The sequence below is a fragment of the Colobus angolensis genome, unplaced genomic scaffold (assembly GCF_000951035.1).
Source record: "Colobus angolensis palliatus isolate OR3802 unplaced genomic scaffold, Cang.pa_1.0 Scaffold158, whole genome shotgun sequence".
NCBI classification, from domain to species: Eukaryota; Metazoa; Chordata; class Mammalia; order Primates; family Cercopithecidae; genus Colobus; species Colobus angolensis.
The window spans coordinates 4,748,200-4,764,111 of record NW_012114688.1 but is presented as its reverse complement, the minus strand read 5'-3'; the positions used below and the strand labels follow the sequence as shown (position 1 = coordinate 4,764,111).

The 15,912-nt window shown below is 36.5% G+C and overlaps 1 protein-coding gene across 1 annotated transcript in view; it reads left to right on the top strand.

The window, feature by feature from the left end:
- Nucleotides 1-15,912, top strand: part of LRRC40 (leucine rich repeat containing 40) — a 72,485-nt gene that overhangs the window by 30,913 nt on the left and 25,660 nt on the right. The window contains exons 7-9 of the mRNA XM_011936899.1: nt 1,269-1,441; nt 3,413-3,500; nt 3,612-3,657. Coding sequence (XP_011792289.1) covers nt 1,269-1,441; nt 3,413-3,500; nt 3,612-3,657 — 307 coding nt within the window. The remainder of the gene's footprint in view (nt 1-1,268; nt 1,442-3,412; nt 3,501-3,611; nt 3,658-15,912) is intronic.

Below are 15,912 nucleotides of genomic sequence, written 5' to 3'. Positions count from 1 at the left end.
GCAATCTCAGCTCACAGCAACCTCCGCCTGACGGGTTCAAGTGATTCTCCTGTCTCAGCTTCCCAAGTAGCTGGGATTACGGGTGCCCACCACCACGCCCGGCTAATTTCTGTATTTTTAGTAGAGACGGGGTTTCACCATGTTGGCCAGGCTGGTCTCAAACTTGTGACCTCAGGTTATCAGCCTGCCTTGGCCTCCCAAAGTGCTGGGATTACAGGCGTGAGCCCACCATGCCTGGCCTAGTTTTATGTAGTGATGACTGCACTTCACCTTTGTTTACATTTCTCTGTAAGTTGTATGTAAGTTTTGATACATTTTAACTTTTTATAATAGATTTGTATATATTTTATGGTAATCAATGATAAACTAGTATCTACAGATATTAAATGCATTCATGACATAGTAACTTTTTTTTTTATTTTTAAAAGTGATTTTAGGCTACACAGTTGGTTTGCAAGTTTTTTCAAATTGTCACAAATCTCCAAAATAAAATTTCAATATATTTTCTGAAAAAAATTTATATATAAGTGGACCCTCACAGTTTAGACCCTAAACTGTGTTTAGGTTTAAACTAGTGGTTCAAGGACCAACTGTATAATATAAATAACTTTTTAAAAAGCTGATACAACTTTGTTTTGCAAGTAGTTTTTGATTTATACTTTTATTATTTAAATGTAACTACTAAATTATTTCTCTACTTTGGTTTTTTTTTTTTTTTGGAGATGGGTTCTTGCTCTGTCATCCAGGCTAAAGTGCAATGGTGTGATCTCTGCTCACTGCAACCTCTGCCACCTGGGTTCAAGGGATTCTCCTGCCTTAGGCTCCTGAGTAGCTGAAACTACAGGCATGCGCCACCATGCCTGACTAATTTTTTGTATTTTTAGTAAAGACGGGGTTTCACCACATTGGCCAGGCTGGTCTCAAACTCCTGAACTTGTGATCCGCCCGCCTCAGCCTCCCAAAGTGCTGGGATTACAGGCATGAGCTACTGCGCCCAGCCTACTTTGGTTTTATAAACTTGATGTTTCTGCCAGATTCAACCTTTGATTATTTTTAAATTGCCAAAAAAATTTCTCATTTGCCATTCTTCTTTAGCTGAAAGATAGCCTAAATGTAATTGAAAATGTAAACATCTTGATATTTATAAAGCTGCATTTTTTCTATGTGTTTTTCAATCGCTTGAAATTGAGAGTACCTACAATTTTATTTTCATTATCTACTATAAAATTGAATACAGAGATACACATAACTCATCTTTGATTTTGTAGGAATTGCACGTAGGTGAAAACCAGATTGAAATGTTAGAGGCAGAGCATCTTAAACATCTTAATTCAATTCTTGTGCTAGACCTGAGGGATAACAAGTTAAAATCTGTTCCAGATGAAATTACACTACTACAGTCCTTGGAAAGGCTTGACTTAAGCAACAATGATATTAGTAGGTAAGTTTAAATATCAAATGCATAGAAATTGTGTTTGTATTTGGTTATAATTCATAATTTGAAATATTTGTTAAATAACCATGAGGTTCCTTTTTTCTAAATTGAATTCTAAATATTGATTGAGCGGTAATTATGAACAGATAAAGATTAGGTTTTGTCTTTAACAGCAAACTAGATATGATAATAGAAGCAGACATATTTATGACTTACTCTAACTAGATTATCATTAGTATTAGTATTATTACTTTTACTAGAGTATAATTTAGTTCTAGTTACCCCCTAGAACTAAATTCTAAGAACGCTGGAATATATTTACTTTAAAAGCATTGCCATAGTACTGTTTCCCAAATATGGGCATGTATTAGAATCATTTGAGAAACATTGAGAAAAAAAAAATACAGTTTCTGGGACACTAATGAATCAGAATCTCTGATGATGGGACCTTAGAATTTTTGTTCTTTGTTTTCTTTAAAATAACTCCTAGAATTTGATGCTTCTGGTCTTCCAACCAGCAATTAACTGGGAACCATGTATACCAACCCTTTGTTTTATTCCTTTACCCTAGAATGCCTTTTTTTTTTTTTTTTGCCTAATAGTATTTCATTTTTCATTTTAAGTCCAAATCTGGTTTTTGCTACTCCCTTCTCCCCGTTAAAGCCTCACCAGTGTCTATATCTCTACTCTCATGGCAACTTGACTTGTTTAGCATTTGTCTTTTTATATCATATTCATTTGTTAGTATGTAATTTATATATAATAAAATTTGCCAATCAAGCATACAACTTGATGATTTTTGGCAAAGGTATGTATTTGTGTAACCATAATCACAGCCATGTAGAACATTTCTATCTCCCTAAAATGTTTCCTCATACCTTTTGCAGTCAATTCCTTTTCCATACCTCAACCCTTGGCAACCACTGATGTGCTATGTTACTATAGTTTTGTCCTTTTTAGAATGTCACATAAATGGAATTACATAGAATGTAGTTTTTGTGTCTGACTTCTTTCATGTAACATAAAGTTTTTTGTGATTCATTCATGTGGTTGTATGTATCAGTAGTTTTATTTTTATTGGTGAATGTTACTCTATTGTACAGAGATAGATATACCACAGTTCATGTGTCTTTTCAGTAGTTAGTTGATGGACATTTGAGTTGTTTTTGATTTTTTGCTATTGTAAACATCTGTGTGAAAGTTTCTGCGTGGACATTATTTTCATTTCTCTTGAGTAAACGTGTAGCAGTGTGTTTGCTTAGTTGTATGGTGACCATATGTTAAAAGACTCCACTTTTGAAAGTGACTGTACTATTTTATATTCCCACCAGCATTGTAAGATAATACTTATTATATTTTAGTTACCTGTGTGTGTTCTTTTCCTGTGTTCAACTGAGGACTTGAGAACAAGAATCTTGCTATAACTATACCTGTGCGCTATATTTTGTAGATGCTTAATAGATTTTATTGATAGTGAATTTTTGTGTATAAATGGTTTTTTAAATGTGCCAGAGATGAAGATGAATTTCCTTATTGAATGGAAACATGAATTGGGCATTCAAAAATATATTTTTCTTTCTATTTGTCATCTTTTTTCAATTAGAATTTTGTTTCCTTGCTCTAAGTGCAAAATCAGAACATTTAGTATCAGTGAGGATGTCTATCTTGAATCACTGATTCATTCAAATTTATGTTTAACATTTACTTTTTTAGCAAGTGTTATAATTTAACAAATGTTTTATAGCTCACATTCTTTTTAAATTAATCCCAATATGACAATTTTGAAAACAAATCTGATTTTTCTTTTATATGTTTAGCATTTATCTTGAAGGGAAATGTTTTAGGTCTGCATTACTTGGTCCTTTCTTTGAGACTATTCTGTGATATGTTGTTTGCTGTATGTTGTTTTATAGTTAACTATGGTTGGAGTATACTTACATTTGATGCTTTCCCTGAAATCAGTTTAATCTTTTATAGTCTTCCCTATTCATTGGGGAACCTTCATTTGAAATTTTTGGCATTAGAAGGAAATCCTTTGAGAACAATTCGAAGAGAAATTATAAATGTAAGTATATTTGGAATTCAACTCTTTGTCAAATTGAAATTCAGACATATATGTTGATCTATAAAACTGCAAGGCATGTCTTGGTGAATGTCTTTGTCTCCACCCTTTTAGAAAGGAACACAAGAAGTCCTAAAATATCTACGAAGCAAGATCAAAGGTACTTTAAAATGTTCTCTTATATTTTGAAGGGTTCATAAAAAGTGAAGAATTAATAGTACATAAATTTAACTGTCTTTTGGGTATACATATTTGGAAGCAGTAGATCCTAGCAGGTGTGGCTAATTCTAAATCCATATAGTCTGTAAGTGTGCTGAGGTTATAAAAATATCTTTAAACTTACAATAATAATGTTCTGTCTGTAATCTCTTTGAATTGTGTTAAGTCTGCCAGTTAGAAAATTTAACAAGAAAGATTCAGTAAGCACTTAGTACTTCAACTTTGAAAAAGGAGTAAAACTTGACTTTCAGGATATATGGGTTCTGTTGACTAGAACGTATATTGACAAGTATTTCATTATCTGTTTTTCTTGCCCAGCTTTGCTAAACTCTGACAAAAATGAAGACAAAACACACTTTTCAGGATATCTTAATTTAGCAAGAATATGTACCAAAAGTGAAAATAATACAATAAACTTAATTTTTAGTAATTTACTAAACATGTCATATACCCAGTTTTTATTTATGTCTATCATTATAGAATAAACTAAAACATTTTGGGGAAAAAAATAGTTGTACGAGTGCTTTGCTAAGTAACAAACCACTCCAGACCATAATGGCTAAATGTGGTAGCTGTTAATTTAGTTCACAACTTTGTTGGTTATGCATAGCTTAGCTTAGCACTATGTTGCCAGTCAACATATATTAAATAAGATAATTGCATAGTTTAGCTATTTTTTCTGCTTTATCCTTCAAGTAAATTATTAAAATAGTTTTCTAAGACTCTTATTTTCTATCAAGGAAAGTGTTTCCTTCTCCAAATATGCTTTCTCATCCAGAACAAATTGATTATTCTGTCACGAATCAGTTAGAGGTCATGTCATGTCAGACTGATCAAAATTATATGAACAGAAAGCCAAGATGAACTTAGTGTCTAAGTTACAGTTATGTACAAACATTTGTTAGACAGTTTCTATCCAAAGATGGGAGAGTGAATCCATTCATATAATTTTATTCTTTCCAGAAACCCTACAAAAAGAAAATTGGTAACGGAAATGTTTTAAAGGTATACTTCCATAAAGATAGGGAGAATTGGGGAAAAATAAAATAATAAACATGTGGACATTGGAAAGTGAGTTGTTTAGTTGGTCTGGGCTACTATAACAAAATATCTTATACTGTAATTTATAAATAACAAATTTATTGCTCATGGTTCTAGAGAACTGTGATCAAAGCACCAGCAGATTTGGTGTCTGGTAAGGACCTGTTTCTCATAGATGGCACCTTCATGCTTTCACATGGCAAAAGGAGGCTAAGAAGCCCCCTAAGACTTCTTTTATAAGGGCACTATTCCCATTCATGAGGGCTCTGCCCTCAATATCTAGTTACTTTACAAAGGCCCTACCTCTTAATACTGTTACCTTGGTGGTTAGATTTCAACATAGGAATTTTGGGGTAACACATACATTTAAGCCATAGCATAACTGAACAGATGGTGACTGAGTTAGTAAATCAGAAAGACCTTTTGGCTATTACAGATAATGCTGTAATAAACATTCATGTACAGTTTTCAGTGTGAATGTATATTTTCATTCCTCTTGGGTATATATACCTAGGAGTAACATATTTCTGGGTCATATGATAACTCTATGTTTAATCGTTTGAGGAACTGCCAAACTGTTTTCCAAAGCAACTGCACCAATTGACATTCTTACCAGTAGTATATAAGGGTTCTGATTCCACCACATCCTCATCAACGTTTGTTATCTAATTCTGATTCTAGCCCTCTTGTTGGGTCTGAAATGGCATCTCATTGTGGCTTTGATGTGCATTTTTTCTGATGAGTAATAATGTAGAGCGTCTTTTCCTGTGCTTTATTAGCCATTTGTGCATCTTTAGAGAAATGGCTATTCAGATTCTTTGTATTTTAATTGTTTTTTTAAATCATTGAGCTGTAAGAGTTCTTTACATATTTTAGATACAAATCTCTTGTTAAATAAATGATTTGCAAATATTTTATAGTTCTCTGTGGGTTGTCTTTTCATTTTCTTGATGTTGTTCTTTGAAGTATAAAAGTTTTAATTTTGAGCAAGTCCAATTTTTCATATTTTCCTTTTTTTGTTCATTTTTTTTTTATATCTAAGAAAGCTTTACAAAATCCTAGGTTATAAAGATTTGGCCTATACTTCTAAACATTTTATACTGCCATTGTTTTACAATTTAGGTCTTTGATCCATTTTGAATTACTTTTATATGTAGTGTGAGGTAAGAGTCCAATTTCATTGTTTTGTATGTGGCTATTCAGTTTCTCAGCACCATTTGTTGAAAAGAGTATTCTGGCTGGGCGCGGTGGCTCACACCTGTAATCCCAGCACTTTGGGAGGCCGAGATGGACGGATCACGAGATCAGGAGATCAAGACCATCCTGGCTAACACGGTGAAACCCTGTCTCTACTAAATATACAAAAAAAAAAAAAGAAAAAAAATTAGCCGGGCGTGGTGGCGGGCGCCTGTAGTCCCAGCTGCTTGGGAGGCTGAGACAGGAGAATGGCGTGAACCCGGGAGGTGGAGCTTGCAGTGAGCCGAGATTGCGCCGCTGAACTCCAGCCGGGGCGACAGAGTGAGACTCCGTCTCAAAAAAAAAAAAAAGGAAAGAGTATTCCTTCTACTTTGAATGGTCTTGGCATTCTTGTAAAAAATCAGCTGACTATAAATGTATTGGTTTATTGCTCTACCGTCAGTTTTGTTCTGTTGATCTATATGTCTGACCTGTGCCAGTTCCAAACTGTCTTGGTTACCATTGCTTTGTAGTAAGTTTTGAAATCAAATCAGGAAGATTGAGGGCTCCCACTTTAGGAGGGCTCCTCTTCTTTCTCAGGATTACTTTGGCTATTATGGATTTCTTGCAATTCCATATGAATTTTAGAATTAACTTGTTAATTTCTACAAAGATACAGATTATGCATTTCTGTAGATCAGTTTGGGGAATATTGTTATAACAATATTAAGTCTTCCACTCGTGAGCATGGAATGTTTTTCCATTTTAGAGCTTTAATTTCTTTACACAATGTTTTATAGTTTGCAGAATAAAAGTTTTATACTTCTCTTAAGTTTATTTCTAAGCATTTTATTCCTTTTGATGCTATTAGGCATATAATTGTTTTCTTAATTCCATTTTTGTGCTGTTATTTGCAACTGTATAGTGTTACAGTGATTTTTGAATGCTTATCTTGTACCCTGCAACCTTGATGAAACTATTAGTTCCAATAATTTTTTGGTGTATTCCTTTGGATGTTTTATATACAAGACTATGTTATTTGCAAATAGAGATAGTTTTACTTCTTCCTTTCCATTCCGGATGCCTTTTGTTCCTTTTCTTGCCTAATTCCCTTGGCTAGACCTACCTCCAGGACAGTACTGAATAGAAGGACTGAGACTGGACATCTTTGGGGGAAAGCTTCTAGTTTTTCATTATTAAGTAACATTAGGTTAGCTGTAGGTTTTTTGTAGATTCCCTTTATCATGTTAAGGAAGTTCCCTTCTATTTCTGGTTTTTGAGTGTGTTTATCCTAAATGAGTTGTTGAGTTTTTGTCAATTTTTTTTTCTGCATCTGTTGAGATGGTTGTGTGATTTAAAAAATTCTGTTAATATGCTGTTACATTAATTGATTTTCAGATGGCAAATCAACTCGCATCCATGGTTAAATCCCACTTAGTAATGGTGTATAATACTTTGTAAATGTTGCTAGATTTATTTTTTAGTGTTTCGTTGAGAATTTGAGAGTTTTTGATCTGTGTGTTTTCTTGTGATTTTTTTTTTTTTTTTTCTGGTTTGGGTGATAGCCTAATAATGGCATCATAAAATGAGTTGGGAAATGTTCCCTCCTCTTTTGTTTTTTGGGTGAATTTATGAAGAGTTGATATTAATTTTTTGAATGTTTGGTAGAATTCAGCAGTGAAGCCATTTAGGTATGGGCTTCTCTTTGTGGTTAGGTTTTTTTATTACTCTTCACGTGTTATAGATATACTCAGATTGTCTGTTTCTTCTTGAGTCAGTTTCGGTAGTTTGCATCTTTCTAGGAATGTGTCCATTTTATCTGAGTTATTTAATTTGTTGGCATATAGTTGCCATAGTTTATCCTTTCCATTTTTGTAAGGTTAGTAATAATGTCCTCTCTTTCATTTCTGATTCTAGTAATGTGAGTCTTCTCTCTTTTTTTCTAGGCCACACTAGCTGAAGATTAGTTAATTTTGTTGACCTTCCAAAGAATGAGCTTTTAGTTTCATTGATCTTCTCTATTGTTTTTCTGTTCTCTTTCATTAATTAACACTGTAATTATTTGTTTCCTTCTAATTGGTTTAGATTTCTATTGCAGGTGCGACTGACTGGCGCCAGCGTTGTGGGTGGTTAAAGAATTTACCGAGACAGTTGTGGTAAAGAAAGGCAGATTTATTAGAGAAAGTACGAAGATACGTTGCAAGCGTGCAACAAGTAGCCCATTAGCAAAGGGGCTGTCTGCCAAGAGACAGGTGCTGGAGGGGAGTTTTATAGGTTCATGCTTGGAGTGGGCTCTACAGAACGAGGTCATGCTGCTGGGGCTGTGTACAGAGGGAGGTATTTGGGAACAGGATGTGCCAGCAAGTTGTGATTAGAGTTGTCTATGATTAGCTGTCTCTTGGAACAATTGTTCTCCCCCCACCCCACCCCTTTTAATTGTTGCTTACTTATCTTATCAGGACTCCAGAGTTTAGTTTGTTCTTTTTTTCTAGTATCTTAAGGTGGAAAGTTAGGTTATTGATTTTGGGATCTTGTTTCTTGACATAGGCATTTACAGCTATAAATTTCCCTCTAAGCATGGCTTTATCTACAGCTCATATGTTTTGGTATGCCATGCCATTTTCGTTTACCTCGAAGTATTTTATGATTTCTTTCTCTTTTGATATCTTCTTTGACCCCATTGGTTGTTTAAGGATATGTTGTTAAATTTCCATTATAATGTGTCCCTGACATAAAAAAATGTTTTAAGTCTGTTTTGTCTGATATTGTTATAGACACTCAGCTTTTCTGTAGTTGTCTTATTCCTTGGTTTCCTCCTGTGAGCTAGTTTGTGTACAGCCTGCTTGTGTACAATCTAGGCTGTATCTTCAGTAGATCCAGGAATTTCATCCCAACTGCCTTTTACCACAACCTTCATTGTTTTTGAGAGCTTTCATGCTTTGTTGTGAGTGAAATCAGTTCCTTTGGGAAGAGATTAGGAGCCGTTTTTATGACCTGTTTCTTCCCCAGGCAAAATCTTTGAGCCCGGGCTGTGAAGCTGGGAATATGGAAGATGGCAAGTTTCTCTAAGAGTAACTCTCTCCTCTAGGAGCTGAACACTCAGTAGGAGTCAGCAATAGACAGGTTCTCTTGGTTTGCCTCTCCTTTCTTTGAACCACCAACTTATGAGCCAGGGGAAGAGCAGTCAGAGCCCCAGTATCCTCATCATGCCAAGTTCAAGGTAGAGCCTCCTTTCTGTACATGGGACCGGAGTAGAAGAAGGGAGTCCTCACCCTACTCATCAGGGATTTAGCATTAGCAACAGGCAGCTGATGGCAGGATGAGAGATGCTGACATTCCTCTCAGGAAGAAAGCCCTCTGGCTGGGAGATAAGGTTTGGGGCTGGAGGGTTGGGGAAGAGGGAACCGTATGTTCTTAGTTATAGCCTTCTGGAGTGGAGTTTCTACCTCTCTGACCTAGAGAAGGGGAGAGAGGGAGCAGTCTAGGTTCAAATACCACAGACTCACCTCTTAACAAATTTTCGCAGATTTTCTTGAACAGCTATTTCTTCATTTGCTGTTTGCTAATAGAATCATTTCCAAGGCTAGGCATGGTGGCTTACGCCTGTAGTCCCAGCTCTTTGGGAGGCCAAGGCAGGTGGATCACTTGAGGTCAGGAGTTTGAGACCAGCCTGGCCAACATAGTGAAACCCCACCTCTACTAAAAATACAAAAATTGGCCAGGAGTGGTGGCACACACCTGTAGTCCCAGCTACTCAGGAGGCTGAGACAGGAGAATCACTTGAACCTGTGAGGTGCAGGCTATAGTAAGCTGAGATTGTACCACTGCACTCCAGCCTGTGCAACTCAGAGTAATACTCTGTCTCAAAATAAATAAATAAAAATAGATTCATTTCCAGAGGCTTTAAATTATGCTTATTTTTTGTTTTTCTTTTTGTTTTCAAGACAGAGTCTCATTCTGTCGCCCAGGCTGGAGTGCAGTGGTGCAATCTCGCCTCACTGCATCCTCCACCTCCCAGGTTCAAAGAATTCCTCTGCCTCAGCCTCTTGAGTGGCTGGGACTACAGGCACTTGCCACCACACCCGGCTAATTTTTTTGTATTTTTAGTAGAGATGGGTTCTTGTCGTGTTGGCCAGGCTGGTCTTGAACTCCTGACCTCAGATGATTTGGCTGCCTCAGCTTCCCGAAGTGCTGGGATCATAGGTGTGAGCCACCGTGCTCATCATCCCTTTCCGCCAACTTTTTAAAAAAAATTTATTTTTTTGCAGTATTTAACCAGCTTTTCTGCGGAGCAGATTAACAGAGCTCCTCTTGCTGTCGTGATGGAAGTTGATCTTTAGGAAGTATATTTTCTATGTGAAGTCTATGCAAAAGGAGAACAAAAACTGGATAAAACTAGCAGTCTGCCATAATAAGCAATAATTGAAAGCCCATTGGCCATATGTCAGTAGAATCTTTTACTGGGAACTTCTCCATATATATATCTTTGCCTTCTTCTCAGTTTTTCATAGCTCTTTTGTCTTTCAACCCTTTATGTTGTCTCTTTCCCTGTTTCTTTCTCCCCCCCCCGCCCCTTTTTTCTCCTTTTTTTTGGGGATGGGGAAAATTTTTTTGAAACAGGATTGTAAACCAAGGGAAACTCAAGCCAAAAACAAATACATGTAAGCAATGGCCTTATTGTTTAAGAAGTTCAGAAGTAGAAAATATCCAGCTCAGCTACTTAAAAGAAAATACAAAGAGGAATATCCCAATATAAATATTCAAAGCCTGAGAGAGTAATTTACTTAAAAAGCATTTTTTAAATTTTTAATTTTTTTTTAAATTTAGAAGTGAGGTCTTGCTCTGTTTCTTGGGCTAAAGTACAGTCGCACTATACTAGTTCTCTGCAGTCTTGAACTTCTGGGCTCAAGCAATCCTTGTGCCTCAGCCTTCCAAGTAGCTAGTACTACAGGTATGCACCACTACAGCGGGCTATTTTTACTTTTTTGTGAGACAGAGTCTTGTTATTTGCTCATTCTGGTATTGAACTCCGAGACTCAAGTGATCCTCCTGTCTAACTTCCCAAAGTGTTGGGATTTACAGGCGTGAGCCACCATGCCCAGGCCATATTTATTTATTATTTATTTGTTGCTCTGCTTCTTGCCAATAATTGGTCATGTTATTACCATCTTACCATTCTTCCTTCTCTCCCTGGTTGTTCAATCACATTTAAATAATCCCTTGGTATTTTCAGACATTTGTAGTTTCTGGGGTTTAGTTATCTCTTCCATTTTTCTTGGTGTTTGTACAGGTATACATACTTAGAAAATACATACTTAGAAAATTCCTTTGGACTTCAAAATAGGTTGAATTATTCAAAGCATATATTGGCAAGACTCTTAAAATTGTGATAATCATATGGAGAACAATTATGTGTGTGCATAATCTAAGGGGAATTTCAGATAGAACTGAAACATTTATTTTGAATTAATACTTAACTTTCCACATACATACAAGGGCCCAAGACTTTTTCCTTATCAAAGCATAACTTTATTATTTATAAGTAATAAGTATTTTCTCAGTGAAAAGATGCTCGGTGAAAGAGCAATCTACATACGTATCTAGAGGCATGTAAGAATCACCTGTGGAGCTTTTAAAAAAATATATGCCCAGGCCCAGACTTTAGCCGAATTAAATCTGAATTTTGGGGTAATGGGGCCTAAGTATTTAAACAATAGTTAGAGTGGAATTGCATTTAATTATCTCTGAATTTTCTGGAGCTCTTTGAGGAAAAAGTTGGGACACTTCATTACTTCATATATATTTTTTTTCCTTCAGCTTTTCTTCTCTGCTTTTTAAGTACTCTTTTCTCAGTTTTAGAGGTAGAAATTGATTGGTGAAAACTGAAAACAGTGCCGATCATTTGATTCAAAGGATGCTGGTAAAATGAGATAAAAACTTTGTGCTGAAGTGAGTAGAAACTACTAACTTTAAAGAAACTGAACAATCCAGAAGCATGAAGTTATGTACCAGTTTAAAATAAACTTAAAATTTCATTAAAAGGCACTTATCTGTGATGCTTCAAATATAGAAACGTGGTCCACAGATTCCTCAGACCGTGTCGAAGAAAAATCTTCTCTTTTACAGCTTATTAAGTTTTGGTTGTGATTAATTTATATTCTTCTCAGTGTCTAACAGAAGTGCAGTAATTCATACAGGATTTAGAAAAACTTTCTGCAGTGTACTCTTATTTATCTTTTGCTAGGAAGAGTAAATATACAAATCCCAGATAGCCTACAAATATAACTCTGAAATTGTTATTTTTGAAAAATTAATCTTTTTCTAGAGTACTTAAACCATTCTCCAGATGATCATTATTCTAATTTTTACATTTTAATTGGTGTGTTGTTATGTTGAGCCTACACATCTCTATATGTAAAATGCAGATAATACCTTTTTGAAAGGTATCTTTTGAGGATCACAATTTCATGAGGTAGCATTGTGTGAAATTACCCTACAATGTTCTTGATTCATCTAAATAGTATTAAACCTCCTTATTTGGTTACACAGACTTTCAAATAATCCTGATAGCTATTTACTTGTTCTCCATTCTACATCAGTAGGCTAAGTAAATATCAATGGACTATAATTTAAATTTTGTTTTTATGATTTATAAAATATCTTTTTAAGGACTAGGTTTGGGGTTTGCAAAGTAGCAATCTGACAAGCAAATCTTACACTCATTACAGTTTGTGATAAGCTCAAAGGATCAATTTTAGATTTTAAAAAACCCTTGTAAGAAGAGCATCTCAAGTTGGAGGTGTTAAGTGAGTGCAGATTCTAAAGCCTCCCCAGTTTATTGGCGAGAGATATGTTCCAGTGGTGATGATACTATGCCTGCCAAGGGTGAGGTCCTGCCAGATTGATAAAGTTCCCCAGTGGGTGCTGCTGTAGTTTCAGTGATGGTTTCCCCTCTACAGTTTTGTTGAGACTTAATCTCCAGTGCAACAGTACTGAGAATTGTGGTCTTTGGGAGGAGATTGAGTCTTAAGGGCTCTACTCTCATGATTAGGATTGGCACGCTTTTTTTTTCCTTTTGATACGGAGTTTCACTTTTGTTGCCCAGGCTAGAGTGCAATGGTGCGATCTTGGCTCACTGCAACCTCTGCCTCCTGAGTTCAAGTAATTCTCTTACCTCAGCCTCCTGAGTAGCTGGGATTATAGGCATGTGCCACCATGCCCGACTAATTTTGTATTTTTAGTAGAGATGGGGTTTCTCCATGTTGGTCAGGCTGGTCTCAAACTCCCGACCTCAGGTGATATGCCTGCCTCATCCTCCCAAAGTGCTGGGATTACATGTGTGAGCCACCGTGCCCGACCATATTGGCACTCTTATAAAAAAAGGGTTTGAGGTTGAAGGCAGCATTCTCTTGCACTTCTGCCTTATGCCATATGAAGACACAGCAAGAAAGCCCCCACCAGACACCAAATGCTGGGCCTTGATCTTAGACTTCTTAGCTTTCACAATTGTGAGAAGTAAATGTCTATTATTTATAAATTACCTAGTTTGTGGTATTTTGTTATAGTAGCACAAACAGACTAAGACAGGTGCCAACCCCAATTACACCATCATGGCATTAAGCTTAATTACTTTATTTGATTGCAAACATTGCCTTTATTCAAGTTCTATCACCTGATTCTGATATCTGTGTTCTGAGTTTAATTTCTTGCTGTGTCACCAGAATCATCTTGTTGTGTTACCTTTGATAGACATAATAATGACCCTTCAATGATGGCCACACCCTAATCCCTGATACCTGCGAATGGGTTACCTTACATGGCAAAGGGCAATTAAGATTGCTAATTGATTGACTTTAAAATAAGCATATTATTATGAATTGTGTTGGCCCAATATAATCACAAGGGTTCTTAAAAGTAGAAGAGAGAAGCAGAAGAGGAGGTCAGCGTAATAAGATATGAGAAGAACCACTGTTGCTGGCTTAAGATGGAGGAAGAAGGCCTTGAAGCAAGGAATATGAGGTGGCTACTAGAAGTTGGAAAGGGCAAGGAAACAGATTCTTTTTTAGAAAAAGGAATACAGCCTGGGGGCAGTGGCTCACGACTGTAATCCCAGCACTTTGGGAGGCTGAGGTGGGTGGATCAGAAGGTCAGTAGATCAAGACCGTACTGGCCAAGATGGTGAAACCCCGTATCTACTAAAAATACAACAATTAGCTGGGCATGGTAAAGTTCCATGGTGGTGTGTGCCTGTAATCCCAGCTACTCAGGGGACTGAGGCAGGAGAATCACTTGAACCAGGGAGTCGGAGGTTGCAGTGAGCCAAGATGGTGCCACTGCACTCCAGCCTGACAACAGAGCTAGACTCCGTCTCAAAAAAAAAAAAAAAAAGAAAAAGAAAAGGAAAAAGGAATGCAGACCTGCCAAACCCCTGATTTTAGCCCAATGAGACCCATTGCAGACTTCTGAACTACAAAACTGTAAGGTAAGTTTGTATGTTTTAAGCTACTAAGTTTGTGGTAATTTGTTAAAGCAACCATAGAAAACTGAAAACTGCTCATAAATTGGGCATAAAATAATTTATGCTGGTAAATTATGTATTAATGAATTGGAATCATATTTTTAGTTTCTTTGCAATCTTGTACTAAGGAACAGTCTTTGGGCAATTAATTGTCTCTGTTATCAGGCTTAGGATGGACTCTGCACAAAAGGCCTGGCCATAGTTTATCACACATGGTGTCTTCCTCATTTTTATATCCCCATCACTTAGTACAATGACTGCCGCAGAGAAGAAGCACAGTAACAGTTTGGGGGATAAATGAATACATTTGTAGTGATTAGATCTAGACCCAGGGATTGCTACTGGTTATGTATTACCAATTTATGTTCATCATCTTTCATGTGATAAAAGTGGAGTGCTTGACTAAAGAACTAGGTTTGGATATTTAATGTCCATTGGCCTCACCTGGAGGGCTTGGTGAACCAGATTGCTGGGCTTCACTCTCAGAATTTATGATTCATAGGTTTGGGTTGAGCCTGGAAATTTGCATTTCTAACAAGTTCCCGGGTTAGGGTGATGTTGCTATTCTGGGGACCACACTTTGGGGCATTTTACACCTCTGTCCCTCTCAGATGTCTTCTCAGGGGACAAACTAGCTCTGCATGTTCTCCAAGAACTATCTGCTTTTCTTTTTGTAGCCACTCACTGCATCCTTAGGGGTTATACTCTACAGGCCTGACTAACATATTTAGTAGTTTTCCTAAGCTTCGTTCTTCCAATCCCCAGCCTTGTTGCCTCAGAAAATGATGGTTCACTTAGTTCCTCTCATTTTAAGAGTAATACAGGATAATAAAATCAAACATTGAAAAAATCTAAAAAATGAAATGGAGAAGTTTAAAAGATGACAAATTCTTTTCAATTCTTCTATTATTAACAAGAACTTGTAATTTCTCCATTCTGAGGTGGTTACTCTCTTGGGAATTACCCTCAACACATGCTGCTCCCATAAAAATACTTTCAACATACATATATTACTGTACTTACCATACTATTTTGTAATTTTTGTTTATCTTGTCCACTAGATCGAGTTCATCTTCTGTCTTTGTCTCTTACTTACAGTAGTACCTACCAGTCTGTGTGATGGATAATGTTGTAGAATGAAGGAACAAATAAATAACCAAATGGACTCTAGTTTTTTACTTTTATTTCTAAGAGACAGGCTCATCAGCTTTTCCAACCCCTTCTAAACCTGGAGAGGCAGAGTGATCAGTGCTTATTTGCTTCAAAGGGATAAATTGAAGCTCTGAAGACTTCGTTCTAGGTGACACTCGTTCAACTAAATCACCCATCATGCCCTCCAAACTCACCAAATGAATACATTTGAAAATTTCTTTTTTTTTTTTTTTTGAGACGGAGTCTCTCTCTGTCACCCAGGCTGGAGTGCAGTGGTCGGATCTCGGCTCACTGCAAGCTCTGCCTCCC